Source organism: Catharus ustulatus, chromosome 2 (assembly GCF_009819885.2).
Source record: "Catharus ustulatus isolate bCatUst1 chromosome 2, bCatUst1.pri.v2, whole genome shotgun sequence".
Lineage (NCBI taxonomy): Eukaryota > Metazoa > Chordata > Aves > Passeriformes > Turdidae > Catharus > Catharus ustulatus.
The window spans coordinates 119,892,985-119,913,605 of record NC_046222.1 but is presented as its reverse complement, the minus strand read 5'-3'; the positions used below and the strand labels follow the sequence as shown (position 1 = coordinate 119,913,605).

The 20,621-nt window shown below is 44.3% G+C and overlaps 1 protein-coding gene across 2 annotated transcripts in view; it reads left to right on the top strand.

Annotated features, from left to right (window-relative positions):
• Positions 1 to 540: 540 nt before the first annotated feature.
• Positions 541 to 20,621, top strand: part of ABCG1 (ATP binding cassette subfamily G member 1) — a 54,853-nt gene continuing 34,772 nt past the window's right edge. The window contains exons 1-2 of one of the 2 annotated variants that reach the window (XM_033051994.2): positions 541 to 653; positions 3,500 to 3,743. In XM_033051994.2, the coding sequence (XP_032907885.1) occupies positions 612 to 653; positions 3,500 to 3,743 (286 nt within the window). In that variant the 5' untranslated portion in view covers positions 541 to 611. Of the gene's footprint in view, positions 654 to 1,091; positions 1,177 to 3,499; positions 3,744 to 20,621 lie in introns of those variants that run through there. The other variant, XM_033051995.2, reaches the window with a different exon arrangement.

Below are 20,621 nucleotides of genomic sequence, written 5' to 3'. Positions count from 1 at the left end.
AGAACCATCTGACACAATCCTGTGACCCACTGTGGTCCCTTCCAGCCTGACCATGCTGTGATTTAGTGATTGTGTGACCTTGCTGAAATGCAGGTCTTCGATGTAAGGAATAAATGGATGGAGAACGTAGCTCAGTGACAACTTTTCTTCCTCTCCATTTCTGAACTACAATGGCTTGCTCATAAATCAGTGGCTAGCAGTCCAGGGCCAGAAGAGCTGTGTCGTCCTCATGAGGACCACAGGGTGATATTGAATGGTGCTCCTACTCCCCGTTTCCTCAGGGAATGCCTCGGGGAGCCCGTCAGGAAGCCCGTCCCTGCCAGTTGCCCTCCTCATTTTGTCCCTGCGAGCGACCTTGGCTGTCCCATTCCCCGGGACAAGCGTGTGCCGCGTGTTTGGGCAGAGCGACAGCCAGGCTGGGGACACGCTGCCCACCTTTGGCAGTGCTCGGGGGTGCTCCGAGCCCGGAGCTCTCCCCATCCCCGGCAGGGGCGGGCCGGGGCGGGGGCGGCCCCAGCTCCATCCCTGCCCGCCCGCCTCCCGCAGCCGCTCGGGGCGGAGAGGCGGCTCTGGAGGCTGCTCCGCCAGCAGCCGGGCGGGCAGCGGTGCCCATGGCATGTCTGATGGCGGCTTTCTCCCTGGGCAGCGCTTTGGTAAGGCGAGCCCTGCCTTCCCTCCGCGGGGCCGCGGCGAGCGCCGGGCGAGGTGCGGGGCTGGGGGATGGAGACGGAGCCGGCGGAGCTCCCGAAACGCTTCCCGAGGGGAAAGCAGGGTCGGAGGGTGCGGGATGGGGAGCTGAGGGATGCGAGCTGCGGGGTGCAGGATGCGGGGTGAGGGATGAAGGATGCGGGATGAGGGATGAAGGATGCCGGAGTGCGAGCGGAGCACGGCGGGACTTGACCGCTGGTTACCTCTGCCTGTAGCCGAGGCGGGGGGATTATCGCCGAGCATGCTCCCTGCGCCGCTGCGCCCCGCCGGCTTCCCAGAGGATTTGCGGAGGGACCGTAACCTTTGCATAACGCCCGGGGCCGGCGGGGGACGGAGCGGGCAGAGCCCCCGGGACCGTCCTGCTGTGACCGGGCGGGCGCTGCCGTCCCCGCCGGGCGCTGCCGGCTCCTCTCCGGCTCCAGCAAACTGCATGGGAAATAGCCCAAAGTGCCCAAAGACAGCGGAGAGGTGAGCGCGGTGTGCGGAGCGGCGCTCGCCCTGCCCGGCGTGCGGGGCTCGGTGCGGGCACGGCTCGGGGTGCGGGGCTGGGGGTGACAGAGGAGGACAGAGCAGGTGTTGGAGGTTCAGGTGTGGCTGTGCCTTACACACGGCTTGGCTCAGTCTGTCCTAGCCACGGGATTGCCCCGTTTTTGTTCAAGAGAAGGTGATGCCAAGACCGGGAGGTGTTTGGACCGTCCCGGTTGCTCGGGGGGATCCTCACCCACCCTCCCTGGAGGAGGCAGTTCCCTCCACAGAGTGGCTGAAACTGTATAAATGTCCCAGTAACAAAAGTCTTTGGCTTCATACTCTCGGATGATTGAGTAGTCAGAGGTCTTGTCCGAAGGAAATTTCCTTTTGAATCGATCTAAACTGGAGAAGCTCTGAATAATCAAGGTGACCTGCTCATTGAGAGTTGGTTTTTGGATAGTCCCTCTGATTGTGTGAAGGTGCTCAGTTGTTCCTCGGAACAAAACAGATTATGACTGCCAAAGTCAGCCTTGAAAACATTCAGGGAAGAATATTGTTAACTTGCCTCCTCTTAGTTTTTAGGGAAGTTCCCCTGCTTTAATTGTTGAGCTCTAAGATGTTTCACATTACTCTTGTTATGTTCAAATTACATACCTTGGCAGTCAACTATTTAAGAATTTGACAGTTAGTGTTACTGGATACCTGACCTCTAAGTAAGTTGAGAGCACGATTAAAATCTCTTTCTTGAGAAAATGTGGTGAGCAGAGCAGATTTTTTTCATCTAAACTTGGGGCTTGTGTGTGCAGAATGTGAAGGTGCCAGCTGTGGAGTGGTTATGCAGGAGTACCTTTTTTTCCTCAGTGATTATGTAGGACTGGAGGGTTTTTTAAATGTTTTTTGTCAACATTCATGACAAGTGACTGATCTGAGCTGGGCTGCTGTTACAGCAAAGATGGGAAGACCAGGAACCATGAGAGGGAAATGAAAGTGGCCCAGGGGAGAGGAGGCAATGTCACTTCTTAGTATTCTAGTATTAATATTATAATAGAGGGAAGCAGTGGCAGGACCTGCAGCTCTGTTTGTGTTCATGCATTGAAAAGCAGTGCAGCACATCTGCTCTCCAGGAGATAACTTTGTAGATCGTTGGGCAGATGTGTCAGCATGGAAAGCCTAGCACAGAAACCATCTGCAGAAGTCCTTTCCAATTCAAATCTGCATTAAAAACCACTACATTTCCTAATAGACAACTGTGCAGATGTTTGGCTCTGCTTATGACATCCACCAAACAACAGATGACAGCAAACAGTCTCTGAACTGTTCAAAATTCTGTTTAGCTGAAGAAAATTCATGGCTGTTTTTCTTTTGAGCTTACACACATCCTGCTCATATTGGTACAAGATGCCTGTGCTGGTAATGGGGGAAAAATTCAGATTTTGTATAATTAAAAGAAATTTAAAAAAAATAAAAAAAAGAAGAGAAAGATGGGTGGAAGGCCGTTGTCATGGTCAGGAGAGGAAGGGAAGGAGATTTAGTCCAAAAAGTGCCAAGTGGAATTGCACTGAGTGCTGTGATTGCAAAGTGTGTCAAGAGGGATGGCTGTGAGCACAGGACATTGACCTTACAGGGTCAGTGGTGCAAGAACTGGAGCAGGGTTTGTGTGATTATGTAGCTGATAAAATTTCCATTAGTTATCACTATCAAGCATGGAAAGCACTCAAGGATTTTGGGTGCAAAGCATTGTGCTTTCCTAAAAGACCTCCAGAAAAGAACTTGTACTGTTGTCTCAGGTTGCAAGGAACTATCAGTGCAGGAGAAAATAAGGCGTGAAATAGTACATTTGAAAATTCTCAGAAATATAATTTCACCTTTACAGAAGCATAGGCTGATCCAGAGGAACAAGAGCTCTTGGACAATTTGAGTGGTTGTCTTTTGAAATGTCTGCACAGATAATTGTGCAGGCAGCTCCCTTCCCCCTTCAGCTCTGTCCCAAGCCCTGGAATCAGTAACTAGAACCTTGAATTCCTTGAGTGCATGAGAAACCAAACACAATGGGGACTGAACTTATAAATGTATTAATCTGGTGCAAGATCTGAAAGGAAAACTAGTGCTGAAGGAACTGTACGTGCTGCAGGGGCTCTTTTACCTCTTCTGTCAAGGCTCAGGCAAAAGAACAAACAAAACATTGCTTTATTTTACTCCTCTTTCACCTTGCAGCGCATTACAGCACCGGAGTTTTTGTGCTATTTAAAGAATAATTCCTCTGATGCAGAAGGTTTTGAATGGTGTTCCCAAAGTGTGTGAACTTTCTCCACTTTCCCTGCAGGGTGGCAGCAGCTCTGGTTGCACCATGGCCGAGCCAAAGTCTGTGTGTGTCTCGGTGGACGAGGTGGTCTCCAATGGCACAGACCCCCAGGACATCCGGCTCATGAATGGACACTTAAAAAAAGTGGACAATGCTCTGACAGAAGCTCACAGGTTCTCCTACCTGCCCCGCAGGCCAGCTGTGAACATTGAGTTTAAAGAACTGTCCTACTCTGTCCAGGAAGGGCCATGGTGGAGAAAGAAAGGTGAGGAAATCACCCACAAGAAGCTGTAAATGCAGCAGTTCAATTCTTAAGTATCTGAAGTAAATATAGTATTGCTGTGCTGCCAAATATCTGTCCTGTGATCTTGCCTGTCTACAATTTATTGTTGAGGGTGGGTAGAGCATGCAGGAGTTTAAAGATGGGGGTGGGGGAAGTGAGGAGGCTTTGTTTTTTACTCCTGCAATTGGCTGTTTTGTGAAATGGTTGTTTTTCCTCTACTCTTTCAGAACAGCGAGAATCTCAGCATTTCAGAAGGCATTAGACACCAGGATAAAAACTGTTTTCTTTAAAGGCTGTTTTTGAAAAGAAATGCTGTTAGCTCTAGGTCTCTACAGCTTAGATGAGTCTCTCTAGGCTTATAATTTCATTGATGAAATCAGTGGCTGTTGCTGGGACTGAATCCTGATGTTCAGCCAAGGACCAGGATGCTCTTTGGGTAGCTCCTTTGCTGATACACACTGCAAAGAATTCACAGCCTGCAACACAGGGCTTACCAAAATATAGATATTGAGAAGGAAGAGAAGTGTTGGGAGTAAGAAGTGATTATTCAGTTCCCTTCTTTATAGGTTCTTTGATTGCAGTTCTAAAAGGTGATTCTGTCCTTTCTCCTCTGCTTGGCATCAATTCCTTTCATGCTTTCATTTGCTTTGTGTAACTGTGTGTTTCCTAGAGAGTTTTTGGTTTGTGGGTTTGTTTTTTTCTTTTTGTTTTTTTTTTTGGTTGTGTGTGACTAGTCCTCTCTGAAAGGAAAACTAGGTCATGCAGTAAATTCCTGCCAGCAAAAAGAAGTATGCCCAACAGAAAATATTGAAATCTTCAGGAGAATTTTGTGTGCTAAGTGACATAATTGCCCTTCCTGGAGGAATTCTCTCCCAGAAATGTAAATTGGTATGGTTGTGTGCTTTAGTTCTTTTAGGAGATAAGACCCTGCCAGTGCAGCCCTCACCTGAGCCATACTTGATACCTGCACGGGCCCTGAAACTATAAATCCTGGCTTAAAAGTTCCACTTGAAATTGTTCCACAAAGTACTTGGCTGTCTGTAAATTGTGTCATTATCACAACACCACAGCTTCAATAGTCTAAAAATGTGTGGTATGAAAAGCACTGGAGCTGTTGCCATGAAAGTGCTACTGTATGTGGACAGGCTGTGCATACAATTATTCATTTGTTGAAAGATCTGCAGATTTCATGCTTTAATGGGTTTTTCAACATCAAAACTGTATGTAGACCCACTGGCCTTCTTTTAATTATTTGCTAAAATTGCATGGAGCCACATTGTCCATAGGAGAACAACTTGGTTTGGCAGCAACTTTGGTACATTCAAAATTATTCTTTATCTTATCAGAACAAGCACAAAACATTGAAAGCTTTTTGTCCTCCAAAACATGGAGCTATGCCAAAATGTCTCATTTAAGATTTAAGAGCTTGAGATTTCTAACTGAATCTCTTTCTCACTGGCCAGAAGTGATTGAGGGGTTCTGTACCCAGAACCTCTGTTCAGATTTTCTGACATGCCAGGGTTACTTAGCTTGAACAAAACAATATCCTGGCAAAACATCCTGCAGCTGAAAATGACCTGTGGAGGTATTTAACTCTGGGATATGGCTGTGACTGTGTCACCACGTTTGGATTTGAAGGAGACTGAACTTCCCTGGCTGTGTGTGGGGAGGGGTTCAGATCCTCCTCACCTGGTCTCACACCTTGTGCCATTCCTGGGACCACCAAGGGCAGCCTCGGAGTCCTGAGCTGCTCTGCCAGCAGGGCTTGGCTCTCTCTGCTTGCCAAGGACCTGACACAGGCTGGGGAGGTCTGCACTCAGTGCCAAGTGCCTGTGATCCAGAGGGCTCTCCCAGCCAGGAGGGTGAATCACATCTTGTGACTGAGGCCATTCCCAGCTGGAGGCGAGTCCTTGCCCTTCTCCTCTTCAGTGAGAGCACAGCTGGAATAGTTTATCAGTTTTGGGTGCTTCATATCAACAGGGACACTGGGAAGCTGGAAAGGGTCTGTCAAAGGGGTAGAGAATGGTTCAGGGGACCCACAAAGAGCAGCTGAGGAGTCTGGGCTGCTCCTGCCAGTAGTGCCAGGTGATAAATCACAAAGAGCCCATGGCCACACATTGCAGTTTGGGTGGGTTAGGGTGGACACCAGGAAATAATAAATACCTGTTCCCTGGATAGTGGGATGTGTCCCCAGGGACAGTGGGGCTTTCTCCAGCCCAGGGGAGTGTGGCTGATCTGACCTGGAGCTGTGATTGTTTGTTTTGAGTAGCAGGTTGGGCCAGGTGACCTCCAGAGGTCACTTCAGCATTTCATGAGTTGTTGGTGAGATTATAGAAACCTTCTGGAATCAAACTTTCCTCCCAGCCACGTTCCCTTCTCCAGGGACTGGCTCAATACATTGGTTTTAACAGAAAGGATTTTCCATTAGAGAAACAGAAAACCAAAATTCCTAAATAGTCTCCAGTGAAGCTAGGAATCAAACAGTTCAGATTCTTTGAATTGTTTAGTAGTTCTGCAAGTAGAAGTTTTTTGTGTGTAATTTGGGATGTGTCTGTTCAAACCTGATGGATTTGTAGCTGAGTGCATTACATATAAAACTATTGTGAATACATTATACTGGTTTCTGTTCCAGTGGGAAACTGGGACTTTGCAGTGCCCAAGAGAAGGGCAATATTGTTCCTCCAAACACTGGTGGTTGCTGCAGTTCAGCACTCCTTGTGGATTCCCTGTGCTAAAAGTCTCTCTCATTGCTGTAATGTAAAATATTTGAATTCACTTTTTATGAGAAGAGTAGCAGAAAACATGCTGGGGGGAAGAAAAAAAGGAGATGTGTCTCAGTTCACATTGTTCTTGGGTACTGGTTGTGGTAAGAGGCGATAAGGGATGCTGTTTCAAAAATGTGCCTTTTAAATTAATGGTGTTTCTATTCTGAAATGGTGCTTGAAAAAGAAAATCTACTATTTCTGCATCATTCTCTATAACTGTAATGAATTAGTTAAAACCTTTCAAGAGTGGTGGATCACAAAGGCAGAAGTACAGTTTCCTTTGCAAAGACAATTTGTGCCAGCATGTTGGACAGGAATTTAACTGAAGAGCAATTCCCTTCAGTAAAAATGGCATTGCAAAGTAATGTTAAGGTTGGGCTCTAAATTAGCAGAAGGAGGAATAATTAGTAGTGCTGCCATTGTGTTCTGTACTTAGGTTGATTGTTCAGACAATGCAACTCATGGTATGTCAGGTCTTTTACTTTGCATGAAAAGCCCAAAGAAAGATGAATTTGCATTGCTTGTCAACACCAAAGAAGCTAAATAAGCCACAGTAGACTTCAAATTGGAATTTTTCATTGATTTTTGTCTCAGCCTTAAACTGCTTAATTAAACTATTAAATGTAATTTTCTCTTTAAATATAAGGAGGGGCCTTTTGATTTTAAGGTTTATGTGATAAATGTTGCTCTCCTTATGAGGTTTTATAGCAGAGATTGGTGTGACTCTGGAGCTGATTAATTCCTGGTGTAATTTCCCCTGGGGTCAGTGGGATTAACGGGGAGGAGTATGGCAGGTCAGTCCTTGATCCAAGCAGCTCTGTCTGACCCATCCCATTCAGTAGGAGCTGTTGCAAATATGGGAATTTGGAAGAGGTTAGAGAGGTAAAAGTTTCAGAAGGTCTCAGTTGACTTTGGCATTTTCCCTGTAAACTTTTAGGGAATTGGTCAACAGGTAGAAACAACCATTCCTTCAGTTTTGAAGGAAAGAGATTTTTGAGTGGCTTGTGAGGTTGAGGATCTTCCAGAACTGAAAATGTCTCTCAGTCTTTGAATCCAGGCTATGTTCAAGCATGTCCTGGGGGTTTCCTGTGGGTCAGTGAGTTTCATGATTTCAGAAAGCCCCAGGACTCCTGGAGGAGCTGTTGTGAGGTTAGGATGGACTGGCAAAGCCAGAAAAAGGCAACTTCAGCACATTTATTAGCAATAATAGCGCTGCTAAGTCCCAGGACACTTCTTGCTTTTAGGATGAGGCACCCAGCTGGCTTGGAGGGGAAAAGAAAGAGTCCTGTGTTAGATCCAGTGTGGATCCTTAAATGTGAAAAGCAAGATCTGCAGAGCTTTGGAACAAACCATGGCTGAAGTTTCACTGTCTCATCATAAATTCATTTATCTAAGGGTTGAGAAAGAGATTAAAGTGGGTCTTGGCTTTTGAGCTGTATGTTTAAACTTCAGCTTGAAATGTAAATCACAGGAACACAGAGATTGGTTTTAGCAGTTCATAGAGAAATTATAGATGCGTAGGTTTTCGTAGCAGGACTGCCTGAAAACTGTTTGCAAGAGGATTTGGTAGAAAAGTCAGTGCCTCGGGTCTCTGTCATTTTTGTTAAAAGCACCATGAAATAATCTGAATTGTGGTTTGGGGATGAATTATGTATAGTCCTCTATACAAAGGGGGCATGAAAAGTACTTTGGAGCTTTCTGTCTAGGTCAGAGTCATTCAGCTTTGCTTTAAAAAGATACATCCACTCTATATAACCATGAAAGGACATTTGTTCTATTGTTTCTAGGTGGGCTTGCTGTAATATAGGATGGAAATGAAAATATTCTGCTTATAGAATTGAGTGCATCCAGGAAGAAAGTAGAAATAAAGTTGCTTGTAAAACACCACAACAACTCGGGGATTGCTTTTTTTCCTCCCCTCCTCTCTCACACTTCTCAGTATTCATGGTTAATTAGGCAACGTTTTAGTTGGAAATTTCTCCGCGGTTATTTTTAGGACTGTAATGAGTCATTTGTGTTGCGTTCGAGTGCAAGTTCTGATAGGATTTGGTCTCGAGTAACCTCGGAGGGAACCGGCCGGGCAGAATGCAGCCGGGGGGTTTTCTGGAGAGCTTAGGAGCAGTGCAGAAATCCCTGCTCAGCAGAAAACGCGGCGTTTCTTGCTGTTCTGGGTTTGTTCTGGTGGCCCAAAGCCCGAGGAAGCCAAGCGGAGAGGCGCTGCTGGCTTTGCTGGTTTGGGATGAGGAGGGGGATGAAGGAGCGGGCTCATTCCGAGGTGTCCGATGGGGGAACACGGAGCTCTGGCAGGTTGTTTGGTATTCATGGAAGGTGAAAAGTGGCCGTCACAGCTGAGGCAGTGTCATCAGAACAGCGCGATCCTTCCCTTCCACCTCCGAGGGCTGTGCATTATGTTAATACCGCTCTCTGCATAAGATGGAAACTTGCTGTCAAACCATCAGCGGAGATTTAAACAGCCTGGGCTTTGCTGATTTGCTTCGGTGCTGGTTTAGAAATTAGTTCTGGTGCACACGCTCGGACAGACCCCTTCCTTTATTTAGCTGCGCGCTTCATTTTGCAGCATCCTCCTTTATGCCTTCATTGCAAAGATCTCACACACCTGCCCTCCGGTGGTACCCAAAGGGAACAGAGGCTCGGGAGGGGTGGGTTTGTCCGGGATGGAGCGGGAGGGGTGGGTTTGTCCGGGATGGAGCGGGAGGGGTGGCTTTGTCCGGGATGGAGCGGGAGGGGTGGCTTTGTCCGGGATGGAGCGGTGCTGATGCCGATGCTGATGCTGATGCCGGTGCCGCATCCCGCCCGCTCCCGGCGCGGTTATTGCCGGGCGATGCACTGCAGTAACCCCGCCGAGCGCTCCCGCCTGGTTGGCTGCTCCAGGCTCTGTTGCTAAGATGGGAAGGAGGGAGGGAAAGATGCACAAAAAACCCACTTTCCGAGAGGTTTTTTTCCCTTTTTTTTTTTTTTTTTTTTTTTTCCTCCTTGCCTCTCTGGCAGATGGGTTGTATTGTTCTCGATCATTTTTTGCCTGCTTTGTCTGAGACCGTGTTTTCATCTCCCTGTGCAAATTAAGATCCATATGTTAGGGAGAATAAACAAGTTAGGCCGGTTGAAACCAACTGTGATACTGGTAAAAGGCTCTTTTCAGGCAAACATTGTATAGATTCCTTTTCAGTTGTTTAAAGTGTTGGCAAAATTAATTAGAACGAGGCATGATTTTTTAGCAGAGGCTTTCTTTTTTAACCTTGATAAAATCCGTGCAGTTTTTCTTTTAACACTTAAGCTGTGTCAAGATGGTAAAAATATACTGTTACTGGAATAGTTCACAGTTTTATTAAGTGATAAATAACTCTTCCCAGTGTCCTCTTGCATTTGTTCTGTAAAACAGAGGTTATTGGGGACAAGTCTTGGTCAGCCCCTTTGTCTGATCCTTCTACTGTTTCCCAGCTCAGTATGACCTTACTTCAGCATTCCTTGTTTTCCTTCAAGCAGAATCCATTGTTATTGTGGGTTTGCTTTTTGTTGGGATTTGGGGGTTTTTTTTGTTTGCTTGGAGTTTTTTTGGACCTGGAGCTTTTTAAGAAATATGCCTTGAGTTTGATTCAGAGTTTTGGTTGCTGAGTCTTAAAGCAGAACATCTTCTTTCTCTTTGCTGTATTGTTTATTAAACCTAAACATTACAATGACCTCACTGGTTTCCATTCTAGCTAATGTTTTGATCCAATAAATTTTATTAACTGCTGCTGTGAAAACTTGTGGCTGAGGAAGGAGGTTTTTGAGAGATATCAATTAAAGCATTCTGGAATTTATATGCCAGGAAGAGGTCACAGTGAATTGTTGGGAGTCTGAGCTCTGGTCTTTGCTGTTTCCATCTCTCAGAAAATGTGTTGAGGGCTGGCTGTAACTCACCCTGACACCCTTCCACTACAGCTTTCTGTATGCTGGCTGGGATTTATGATTTATCCTGTGCCCATAGGTGGTCATGCTCTGCTTGAGGTGTTGAGGAAGCAGAGACAACATGCACCAAAATCTGGGGGTACTTTTGTCACGTTTCAGAGTAGACTTTGGTTTTTGTGGTCTGGAGATCCATCTGAAGGAAAGATGAAGCAAGAGGCATTTTGCAACTGGAGATTTCAGACATCACATGGTCGATCAGGGTTTTCCACAACCTCACTAAAAGGAAAGAGAAATCACAAGAGCAGACAAAAGTAGAAGCTAATTCGAGTAAAAGTGCTATTAAAGGTCATTTTTTGTTGTTCACTTTTAGGCCATTTTGGAAAGTGCCTTCTGGAAGTCCTTGGGGTCTGAGCTTACCAGCTCTCTAGGGCAGAGTTTTGTTCTAAAGGGATTTAATATCTCAGAGTTCAGCTCTGTGTCCTCTGAGAAATTATTTGCTTCACATTTGTTCTTGTAGGTAAACTGTGGAGACAGACAGAACATGACACTACTCAGAATATGGCAGGCCCTCACTCAACTCTTTTATAATTCACATCTGCTTTATAATTCACATCTGCAGCCTTTAAACTTTGGATGGATAACTTTGTCTTCTATTAGAAAACAGTGTTTCATCTTACTATTAAAACAAGTCAAGACTTAACAAGAAACAACATGCAAGGAGAACCCCAGCAAAATTTACACGGTAGCTTAGCACGTGGGAAAGAACTGATTTGGATTTATAATTAAAGCATTGCAAGCTGAAAGGTGGGTGTTCATTCTCAAAATTAAAATCCTTGAGGCAAAACCTAAATCAACTAGCAATGCTTTAACCCCAGAACCTCTGTGACTTGCAGCTGGTGAGGTGCAGAAGAACATGTCTTACATAAGACTGAGTTTTTGTAAAAAGGAAATTGGGAGTTTGGGTCATTGTGCCCAGAGTCCCTTTCTCTGCTGCAGGCATCTGAGAGAACTGGCCATGTACCTTCTTGTGGGATTATTTTATTTAATAAATTCAATTTAAAACCCTGTTGAAACATGACATCCATGTAAGATGAAAAAATGCCCCTCTTTTTTTTCTAGGTATTCCTACTAAAGGAAATCACATGCAATTAATACTGCCTAATCTTGTATCAGAACCTTCTGCACAAGGCCTTTTATCAAAAGCCTTGGGACAGTAAGAAGCTGAGGTGCTGGTGGTTCAGATTGCCTGTTCACTGTGCCAGCTTTGAACCCAGCACTTTTTGGTTAACATCACTGGATGGAGGACAGCAAATCTACCAGCCCTTATTTAGACTGAACCATATGGAAAATTTAGTTTTCTACTGTGAAAATAATTTACAAGCAGAGCTCTAGTCCCTAGGACTGGCAGGGTGTTCCTTATCAAATACAGGACCAAGCTTTACAGACACCTTGATAACAAAGTCTATTAGGAAATGGAAAAACTCAGGGTCCACAAATTGTCCAATGTAGTCACTTTTTCACCAGCTTCATGAGAAGAATACACAACACATCATGTAGGGAAGAATTACTGCCCTCTTCTACCAATTCTTTATGGCATGATGGAGAAGGGTGACAGCACAAACAGCTGTGGTTGTTTTCAGTAACTTTTTGAACCTCAGTAACTCCCTACAAGTAACTGTAAGGGGCCCTGTTGAAATACCCCATTAATGATTATTGTGAAAGTGGCTCCCTTGTGAATTCTGTGCTTTAGTGCAGATGTTTGATTTTAATTTGGCCTTTGGACACGTTGTCGCTTTGAAAAGAAGATTTCAGGGGGAATATTTGATCTGAATGTGAATGGTGGCGTAAAATACAGCAGGACAAGTCCTGTGTATCTCTGGAATGAGGACAAAACAATTCTGTAAAGGAAATGGTGTGGCTGGAGATGTGTGCTTCTTGTCACTGCTGGGCTCCTGTTCCCATTTACAGCTCATTTAGACTTTGCTGATTTGTGGGGGAAACAGATGCACTCTGCAGACTTAATTTTCTTCAGAAGGTACAGGGATAAAACCATCCAGATTCTTAGCAGGCAGAACTACATGGAATTACATAATAGCCAAAGAGATAACCACTTGTTTGCTCAATTCTTTTTTTTTTTTTTTTTCTGTTATGTATCTGTTCCAAATAAAAATAAATGGCAGAGACCTTGGCTTTACAAGCTAATTTACCATCTGCCTCTCATCTAGTATGTACAGCTTGCATCTTTTGTGTAAGAATCATATTTCTTCCGGCTTCTCATGTTTAGAGTAATGACAAATGTTGTTTATAATTGCAGCACATCTGCTACAAAAGAGAGGAGAAGATAGAATGTGCAGTGGTCAGGTTCCTGGGTAAATGGGAATGGACCTGTGCTCTGTCTCTTGCTGAGCTTCAGAGGGTAGCCTTTTATGCCAGACAGAAGAAAAGAAGTTTCAAATTAAGTGATGCACCCGGTTAATATGAAATTTAAAGAAAAAAACCCACCACAAACTGAAGCTTTTAATACTCTTGTTAAGCAGTGAGGTTAAATTCTGCCCTGTTGCATCAGTTTTGTGCTTTTGAAGCAGTCAAGTGGATGGGGCTGCACCAGCAGAGCCTGGCCAGTATAATTTTTTTGATGCAGTTATTACCTCAAGTGCTTTGAAAATTAAGCACTCTAATAACACCAGCATGGCAGGGCTAGAATGGGTAAATGAGTACCCAATTAAAAGAAAGGGGATTGAAGCTAAATATTTGCTATTAGAGGAAGAGCATTTTCTTTTTCTGGGTCAAAAAGCCACAAACTGCAGCCAGCTTATTGCATATGAATATCAAGGCCTGGCTGTCTAAAATGCTATTTGAGGCTCATAAAGCTGAAGCTTGTGGGTGGCTGTCTGGGATGGAGTTCCATTTCCTTCTCCACTTGGAGAGGTGAAAGTCTAATGTGAGTGAGAAAGCCAAGGACAGTGCAGAGGGGCACATCTGTGCACAGCTGGCAGTGGAAAATCACTCCCCTGGGCTTTGATTTTGACCCTGAGTCTTGCAGAATTACTTGAAGAAGAATTTGCCCCAGAGGAACAAATTACAGTACATAAATACAAAGATGATTGATGGGAGGCCTTTTGGAAAGTGAGTTGGGTCAGTCAGAGCTGCTGAGTTCTTCACCAAGAGTGTCAATGGTAATGACAGTGAAAATTAGTCTGAATAGCTGGAACTGGTGGGGCTTTGAGACGTTGAAGGGATTCCTCCTGCCCTGGGGTGTGGCACCTTGGTTCTGTAATTCCAAATCCAGCTGGGGGTGAGGCAGGGCACCCAGCCAGCTGTAGTGCCAGCAGGACAGAGGGCTGTTCCTCCCTCCTAAACACAGGTGACAATTGGCAAACTGAGCAGCCCAGTGTCTCACTGACATTTCCCTCTCTGGCTGACACACAAACCCACACAAAAGGTTTCTCCACCAGTGGGTTTTGGACACACTGCCCATCCAGTCACACTCTGGTCTCCTTCAGTTGTTGGCACCTGGACCTGCAGTTACCCCTCAGATTTGCAACCTCTTTCTCCAGCAAGTGTGCAAAAATTTCTGCTACTGAGCCCTGAGTCTGTGGTGTTGCCTCTGCACATGAACTCACAGTGGTGAGGCCATTCCCACGTGAGAAAGCTGGGAACAGGGTTTAGCAGGAGTGCAGGTTGGGCTGCAGTGATGAGGAGCTCATCAGACAGGTGCAGCTGCCTCCTCACATGCTTCTGGCCCCTTTAATCCTCATTGACATCTATTTTCTCAAGCCTGTTCCTCCTCAGTCCTTGATCCATCCCCTTCCCTGTCCCCTAAGTGTCCTATGATGGATATTTCTCACTCTGTAATTCCCATAGCCACTCCATGGCTGGTTTTACACCATCCCAAACTTCTGTTCCCCCTGCATGGCATGGTAAAGTACAATATTCCAGGGAAAGAATTTCCCTGTGGACACATCTTGGTGGATTTCCTCATTTTAGCATCTTCAGAGTGGCCAATTCAGAGCTGTATCTCTGAGCCTCAGCTCAGTCTCTGTGCTCACTCTGACTGGTCTTTTATCACAGAACTCAGCAAAGACCATTTTTAGACCTTCTTGGCTGGTTGGATTTTTCCAAGCATTGAATTTAAAAATAAATGAAATAATATGGCAGGCCAGTCATTTATTTAAGCCCATGGAAAGTACCCTGTGGTGTAAATCATCACTGAAGTGGAACTCACACTGGGCACATTTTTACCCTCTCATGTGAAAGTTTCAGGAAAGTTGTGAGTGACTGCAAATAAGGAATGGAGCTGGTGCAGTTGTGATTATAATAAATCAGGTTCTGCTGTCTTACAGGCTGAGTTATGTGTGAGCTGCTGTATCACAAACAGCCAGAGCAGCTTGACAGACATCCCTGAAGGAGGCTGGCTATTTGATTTCTTGCCTAGGAGAACCATGATGTAAACCTGAAGGAGAAATACATAACCTGAAGTATTCACCAGTCCCTGAAGCCTGGGGTCACTGTAAGACTTGGTGCTCATGGAGAATGATTGTGTCTTGTGCATGGTCTGACATCTGGGGACACCAAAAGAAAGATGAAACTTCTGAATATACATGATAATACTTAACAGATTTGCTCTTTAGTCTCCAAGCAGAAGTATGGGCATCAGTCTCCTGAATCCCATAGATTCTATTCACATTATAAAATCAACCAAACAAATAAAAATAAAGCAGGCCTTCCCAAATAGGGCATGGCTCTGACATTTCAGCACTCATCTTTTGATTCTTATTGACAGGCAGTAAAAATAAGTTCCTCTAGCAAAGTGAATTGGGACAAGAGGTGGCACACATTTTACAGTAAATAAAAATAACTTCAAAGCCAACCTACAATTCTCATTTGATGTTCACAGTGTGCTGTTCTAAAAGTACAGGCCCAAATGAATGTTGGAATCACTGCAATGACAGAGTTTAGCCAAGGAACAGGTATCAGCATTCTGACAGGGCTGTTGTCTTATGATAGAACATTTTGGACCAAATTAACAGAAATTAATAAAGTTTAATGAAGGAAGGGTATGGCCTAATACCAGAAGGAACTTTTTCACTTATTTTTATGTTTCACTGCTAAAACTATATTCTAAAAAACACAGAAGGCAATGAAATTAATTTTAAATGTCAGTGTCAAATGTCACCAAGATGCAAGGCATGTTTATATGGTGATGGAATGTGTCAGCAGACACCATCCTGTATAGAGGTGTCTGAAAGCATCAGAGGACCCCCTTTCAGAGTACTAAAAGTAATATATTACAAGTATATTGTATGTGCATTGTCTTTCTAGATATAAATATGTTCGATATATATACATTTAATTTACCTGGATAGATACCTGTAAATATGAGTGTGTATATATATACACACAGACCATATAGATATCTATATACAGGTTATGTATAGCTATTTATAGGTTATCTCTGTTTTCATATTTGTATATATATAGGCACATACACTCAGGTATATTTATTTATGTACAAAAACTGGCTGCATATCACTGCAACAAATACTTTGAAGATAACATTTTAATCGAGGTGTATATTCCTCCTCCTCCTTTGTAGTGACAAGAGGATATAATTATGGGAAAGCAGCAGCAACCTGATTTGGTTTTTTTAAAATGAAAATCAAGAGAGTATCGGTTGCTTAGAAGTGGTTCAGGTCTGTTGCTACTGGATTAACAGCATAACAGGCTAAAATAGCAGGAAAAATGAATGTAAAATGGAAGCTGTTTTATCTGAGTGTGAGTGGTGAAAAGAATGGCATGAAGAAATGGCAGTATTTCACAGATGCTTTTCAATAGGGACTTATTACATAAGTTGAGTAATTTTCTGCTCCCAGTCATTTCTCTCCTAATCAGATTGTTTGTGCTTTGTTCTTGTTTCCTTTAGAAGTTGTAAGAATTGGTTGGGGCTTTGGTGTAGCAGTGGTTGGTCCAATTCAGACCTGTTTGGGCAATTTTGCCTGTTTATAGCTGCTGACATCACTGTCTGAATTTCCTCATTAGCTGAGCCTTTTTGGAGCTTGCTTTCCTGCTGGGTGTAAAGGAGAGTATGTTTATGTGCCAGATAAATGGCTGCTACTTCTGTTTGTTTGAACAGTGGTTTGCTGGTGAAAACTGGGGGGAGTTGTGTATCTTGGAGTGCAGGAAGAAAATACTGAGGTTTTAGAGTAGAATAATGTGCTTCAATTTGCAAGAGCCACCAAGAGAGTGGAGCAGAGAACAGGGATGTAGTAGAGATGTTCTTCTGGCTGATTTTTCTGGGGACTAGAAACATTCCTTAACTGCACCAGGAAGGCAAATAAAGCACTGCAGATCTGCACATGGTGGGTGTCCCCATTGCCCTGGGGCTGCATTTGCCTTCCCTGAGCACCTCTGATGTGGGAAAGGGAATGGGCTGGGGGAACATTGCCTGCCTGTGGTCAGCCTGGAGAGGATTCACTCTGTGTGCCCCTCACACATCTCAGAGCTGCAAACAGGAGTGGTCTGTGGTCACTGCGGTGAGGACAGTGGGGTAGGAGTGACAAGAGCTGTACTGGCATTTTTGCTGGCCACACTGGCACTCCCACACCTCGGGATTTGTGTGAATTGCCCAGTGGCTTTTAGAAAGTCTTCCTGTCCCTCCTCCAGCTGCCCCATCCACTCCAGTACCATTCTGGTGGCTCCAGCTGCTTCCAGGGTGTTTACAACTGTACACAAGGAAAGGAGATTGGGGAGATAGTCAAGATTAACCTCTCCTTTTGTATGGCAGTATCATTATCTAATGAGATCAGAAGCAAAGCCCAGCAGCTTAGTCAGTATTAGAGCGTAGGCACCCATTTCAGGAGGGAGCCTTTGAGAAGAGCAATCCTGAGCCGTCCACCTACACCATTTTCTCTGCAGCTCTGCAAGATGGAAAAAGTGACAGCTGTAAACCTCCCCAAAGGCAGTTGCATGTTCTCCTCATGTGCATTCCCTCCAGACACTTCTGCCCCCCCTGCATCACCACAACTCATGGGTGATCTCTGGGGGTGACCCCAGCCTCTGCTGTCCCTGGTCTGCTGGGACAGAAACACGACAGCTCTGTTGGAAAGAGGACAAGGTCTGGTTTTGAGCCATTCATGCTGTTTCCACCAGCCCAGGCCCCATTCTTGGAGTTTATGTACTTTGGGAGTCGTGCTCTGTTCTCTGCCCTTGCTTCTGCATCAGTTCTGAAAGTACTTTCTGGTTTGAGTTCAGCAAACACCCCTCCACAAGAGCATGCCTTGTGCAATGTCCCCAAACATTATTCTAACCTAACAGATGGTGGGATTTTTGTGGGCAAAGCCAAATTTTAATTTTTATTATGTTATGAATAAACCACTCTTTGTGACCTTCACCTTCCTGACATATGAGGGTCTTGGGAGCAGTGCTGTGGGAGCTGTAATAAACCCTTCACTTGTAATAAGGACAATTTATCATCAGCAAATAAATGGAGAGTGTGGGAGACAGGAATTGAGTAGGTAAGATCCTGTCCCTGCTCCAAGGTCTTGACTTAATATTTGATGTCAGCAGATTAAGAACGTGGGGCCAGGGCATGTGGAGGCTGCTGTGCTAGCAGTAATATCAGTAAATACACAAGAACTATTGCAAATATTACAAGTTCTACTTATAGAAGTAGAAGCTCATCCACTGGGGGCAGATAGCAGAGCTTAAAAGCAGCGTGTTGGGTTCTACTCAGGTCTTCATTGGAAGTGGAGCAGTGACTCAGTTTTAACACATGCACACAGGAATTTAGAAACATGGCAATATTTTGAAAATGTTGTGATCTGGTAGCAGAGCAATGTTCTGTACTTGTGCCATCACCCAGATTGCTGCAGCCCCTGTCAGAATAAGGTAATCTCACCTGTTGGCACAGGGACAAAAAAAGACACAGGTGGTGCATTCATCACTTGCACATAATGGTCAGAAGCATTTAGCCAGCACTGAAATGAAAACTAACAATATTAGAAGCACTTATTTTTCCATTTGCACACAGGCTACAGCTGTTATTACTGTGCCTTGCTCTGTCTCATACACTTAGAATAAAATTCCTTCCAAACTCTGAACTTGTGCATTGCCCATATGGCACTGAACATGCTGCCCTGAGAACTGTCTGTAGCCTGGCAGACCACAATTGCTTTGTCTCTGTGTGTAATTCATGTGACAATGAGATTTTTAATTATTTTAAGGTATTGTTTATTTTTAAGGTATTTTTGAAAATGTGGATTGCATGAGCAAATTTTTCCTCAGGTGTCTCACAGCAGGGAGAAACAGGGCTGGACACGTTCCTAGAATGGTTTGGGTTGGAAGGGAATGGAGAGATCATCTTGTTCCAATCCCCTGCCATGGACAGGGACACTTTCCATCAGCCTATCCAACCTGGCCTTGGACACTTCCAAGGATGGGGCATCCACAGCTTCTCTGGAAAACCATTGCCAGGGCCTCACCTGGCACAACTTCTTCCTAATATCCAATCTAAATCTATTTTAATTTGAAGCCAATTTCCCCTTTGTCCTGTCACTCCACCCCTTTTAAATAAACCCTCTCCACCTTTCTTGTCACCTCCCTTCAGGCACTGGAAAGCCACAGTGAGGTGGCTAAAAGCTTCTCCTTTCCAGGCTGAATAAAACCAGTTCTCCAGACCTTTCCTCACAGCAGAGCTGTGAATCCATGTATGTTCTACAGGCAAGAGTATCTGTACAAATTAGACAACAACCTGGGCTCCTTTTAATTGAGAAAAGGTTTCATTGAGGTAAGTTACTATGAATTTCACCCAAAAGATGCCAGCCAAGTGAATCTCCACATTTCCTGGGGGAAACAGCTGTGGTGGGGTGGCTGAGCATCCGCACAGCCACTCCCTCAGTGTCTGCTCCACACCCCCAGAATAGGGGAGAGAAAAGCTGAAAATTAATGTATGAAAACCAGGGCAGTTTAATTAGTGAAACCAAGCTGCCTGTGTCCCCTCCCAGCTTCTGGCACACCCCATGCTACCCTAAAAAAAAAGAAAGCCTTGACTTAGTGCAAGGCCTGCCCAACAACAGCCAGAACACAGCTTGGTATTGTTACAAGTGCATGACATATTTTGGCTTTACACAACTATTAAGATATATATATATATATGCTATATTTATAATGTTAAAATAGCTTTTCTGTATAAATACAGTTTTTTTCTAATAGCAAAAGTTAGACATACTTTTTTAGAGATAGTATGCTTAAACTACCTGCTTAGCTAACAGCCTGTAAATGTGTAATAGAGACACTGCAGCTGACACAACAATTATCAACACTCAGCAACTGCAAAAAGCCAAAACCACCACCCCAAAAAAAAAAAAAAAAGATAAAAAGAAAATTAAAACCACAAGCCAAGAAACACGCATGCTCTAAAAAAGCAAACCCAAAGAGTAGCCATGCTAAATAGTTCTCAAAAATTTAAACTAGTTAAACCATGCATAAAAAACTATGAATATGCAACAAATTAATGTATTGTAAAATGTATTTAAAAAAGCATTCCCAAAACAACTCTTGCCAAGCACCCAGCCGTTTTAACCCTTTGCTTTATGTGTATCTCCCATTATCTTTCTATTAAACCTTTTAAATCTTACCAAGACATTGAAATGTGTTTTTCACACTATCAATACTGCTCTAGGACTGCTCCATGGGGGCTGCTCTGCAGGAAATTCACTCTGTCCCAGCCAGACCCAGCACAAGAGCTCAGATTTAGTATTTACTTCACAGATGTTTGCAACTGGTTAAAATAAACCCCACAGTGATGTTCTGAGGTGCTGATACATGGAAGGTTTCCATCTTCCACTTTTTGGGTGGTGCAATATTGCCTTGTGTCTAGGTGGTCATGAATCCCTGCTTTTAATCCCTGAGCCTGTGGCAGCTTCTGAACCAACACCTGTGTCACTCCATTGGTTTTAGTGGTGCTATGTCGTTTGGGTGTGGAGAGTGCCTGTGATTTTTAGATTTTTAGGATCACAGCATGTTTTAAGGCGACACGAATATTCTTCTGTGTCTGTTCATTATTTCATTTAAAATGACAGTATTTGTGGGGGAAACTGTGCAAACACCCTGGACTCTGTCTCTTCTTTATTTCCTGTGTATACTGATGTGTTAATAGATAGCAGAAATAAAACACTTACAGAAGAAG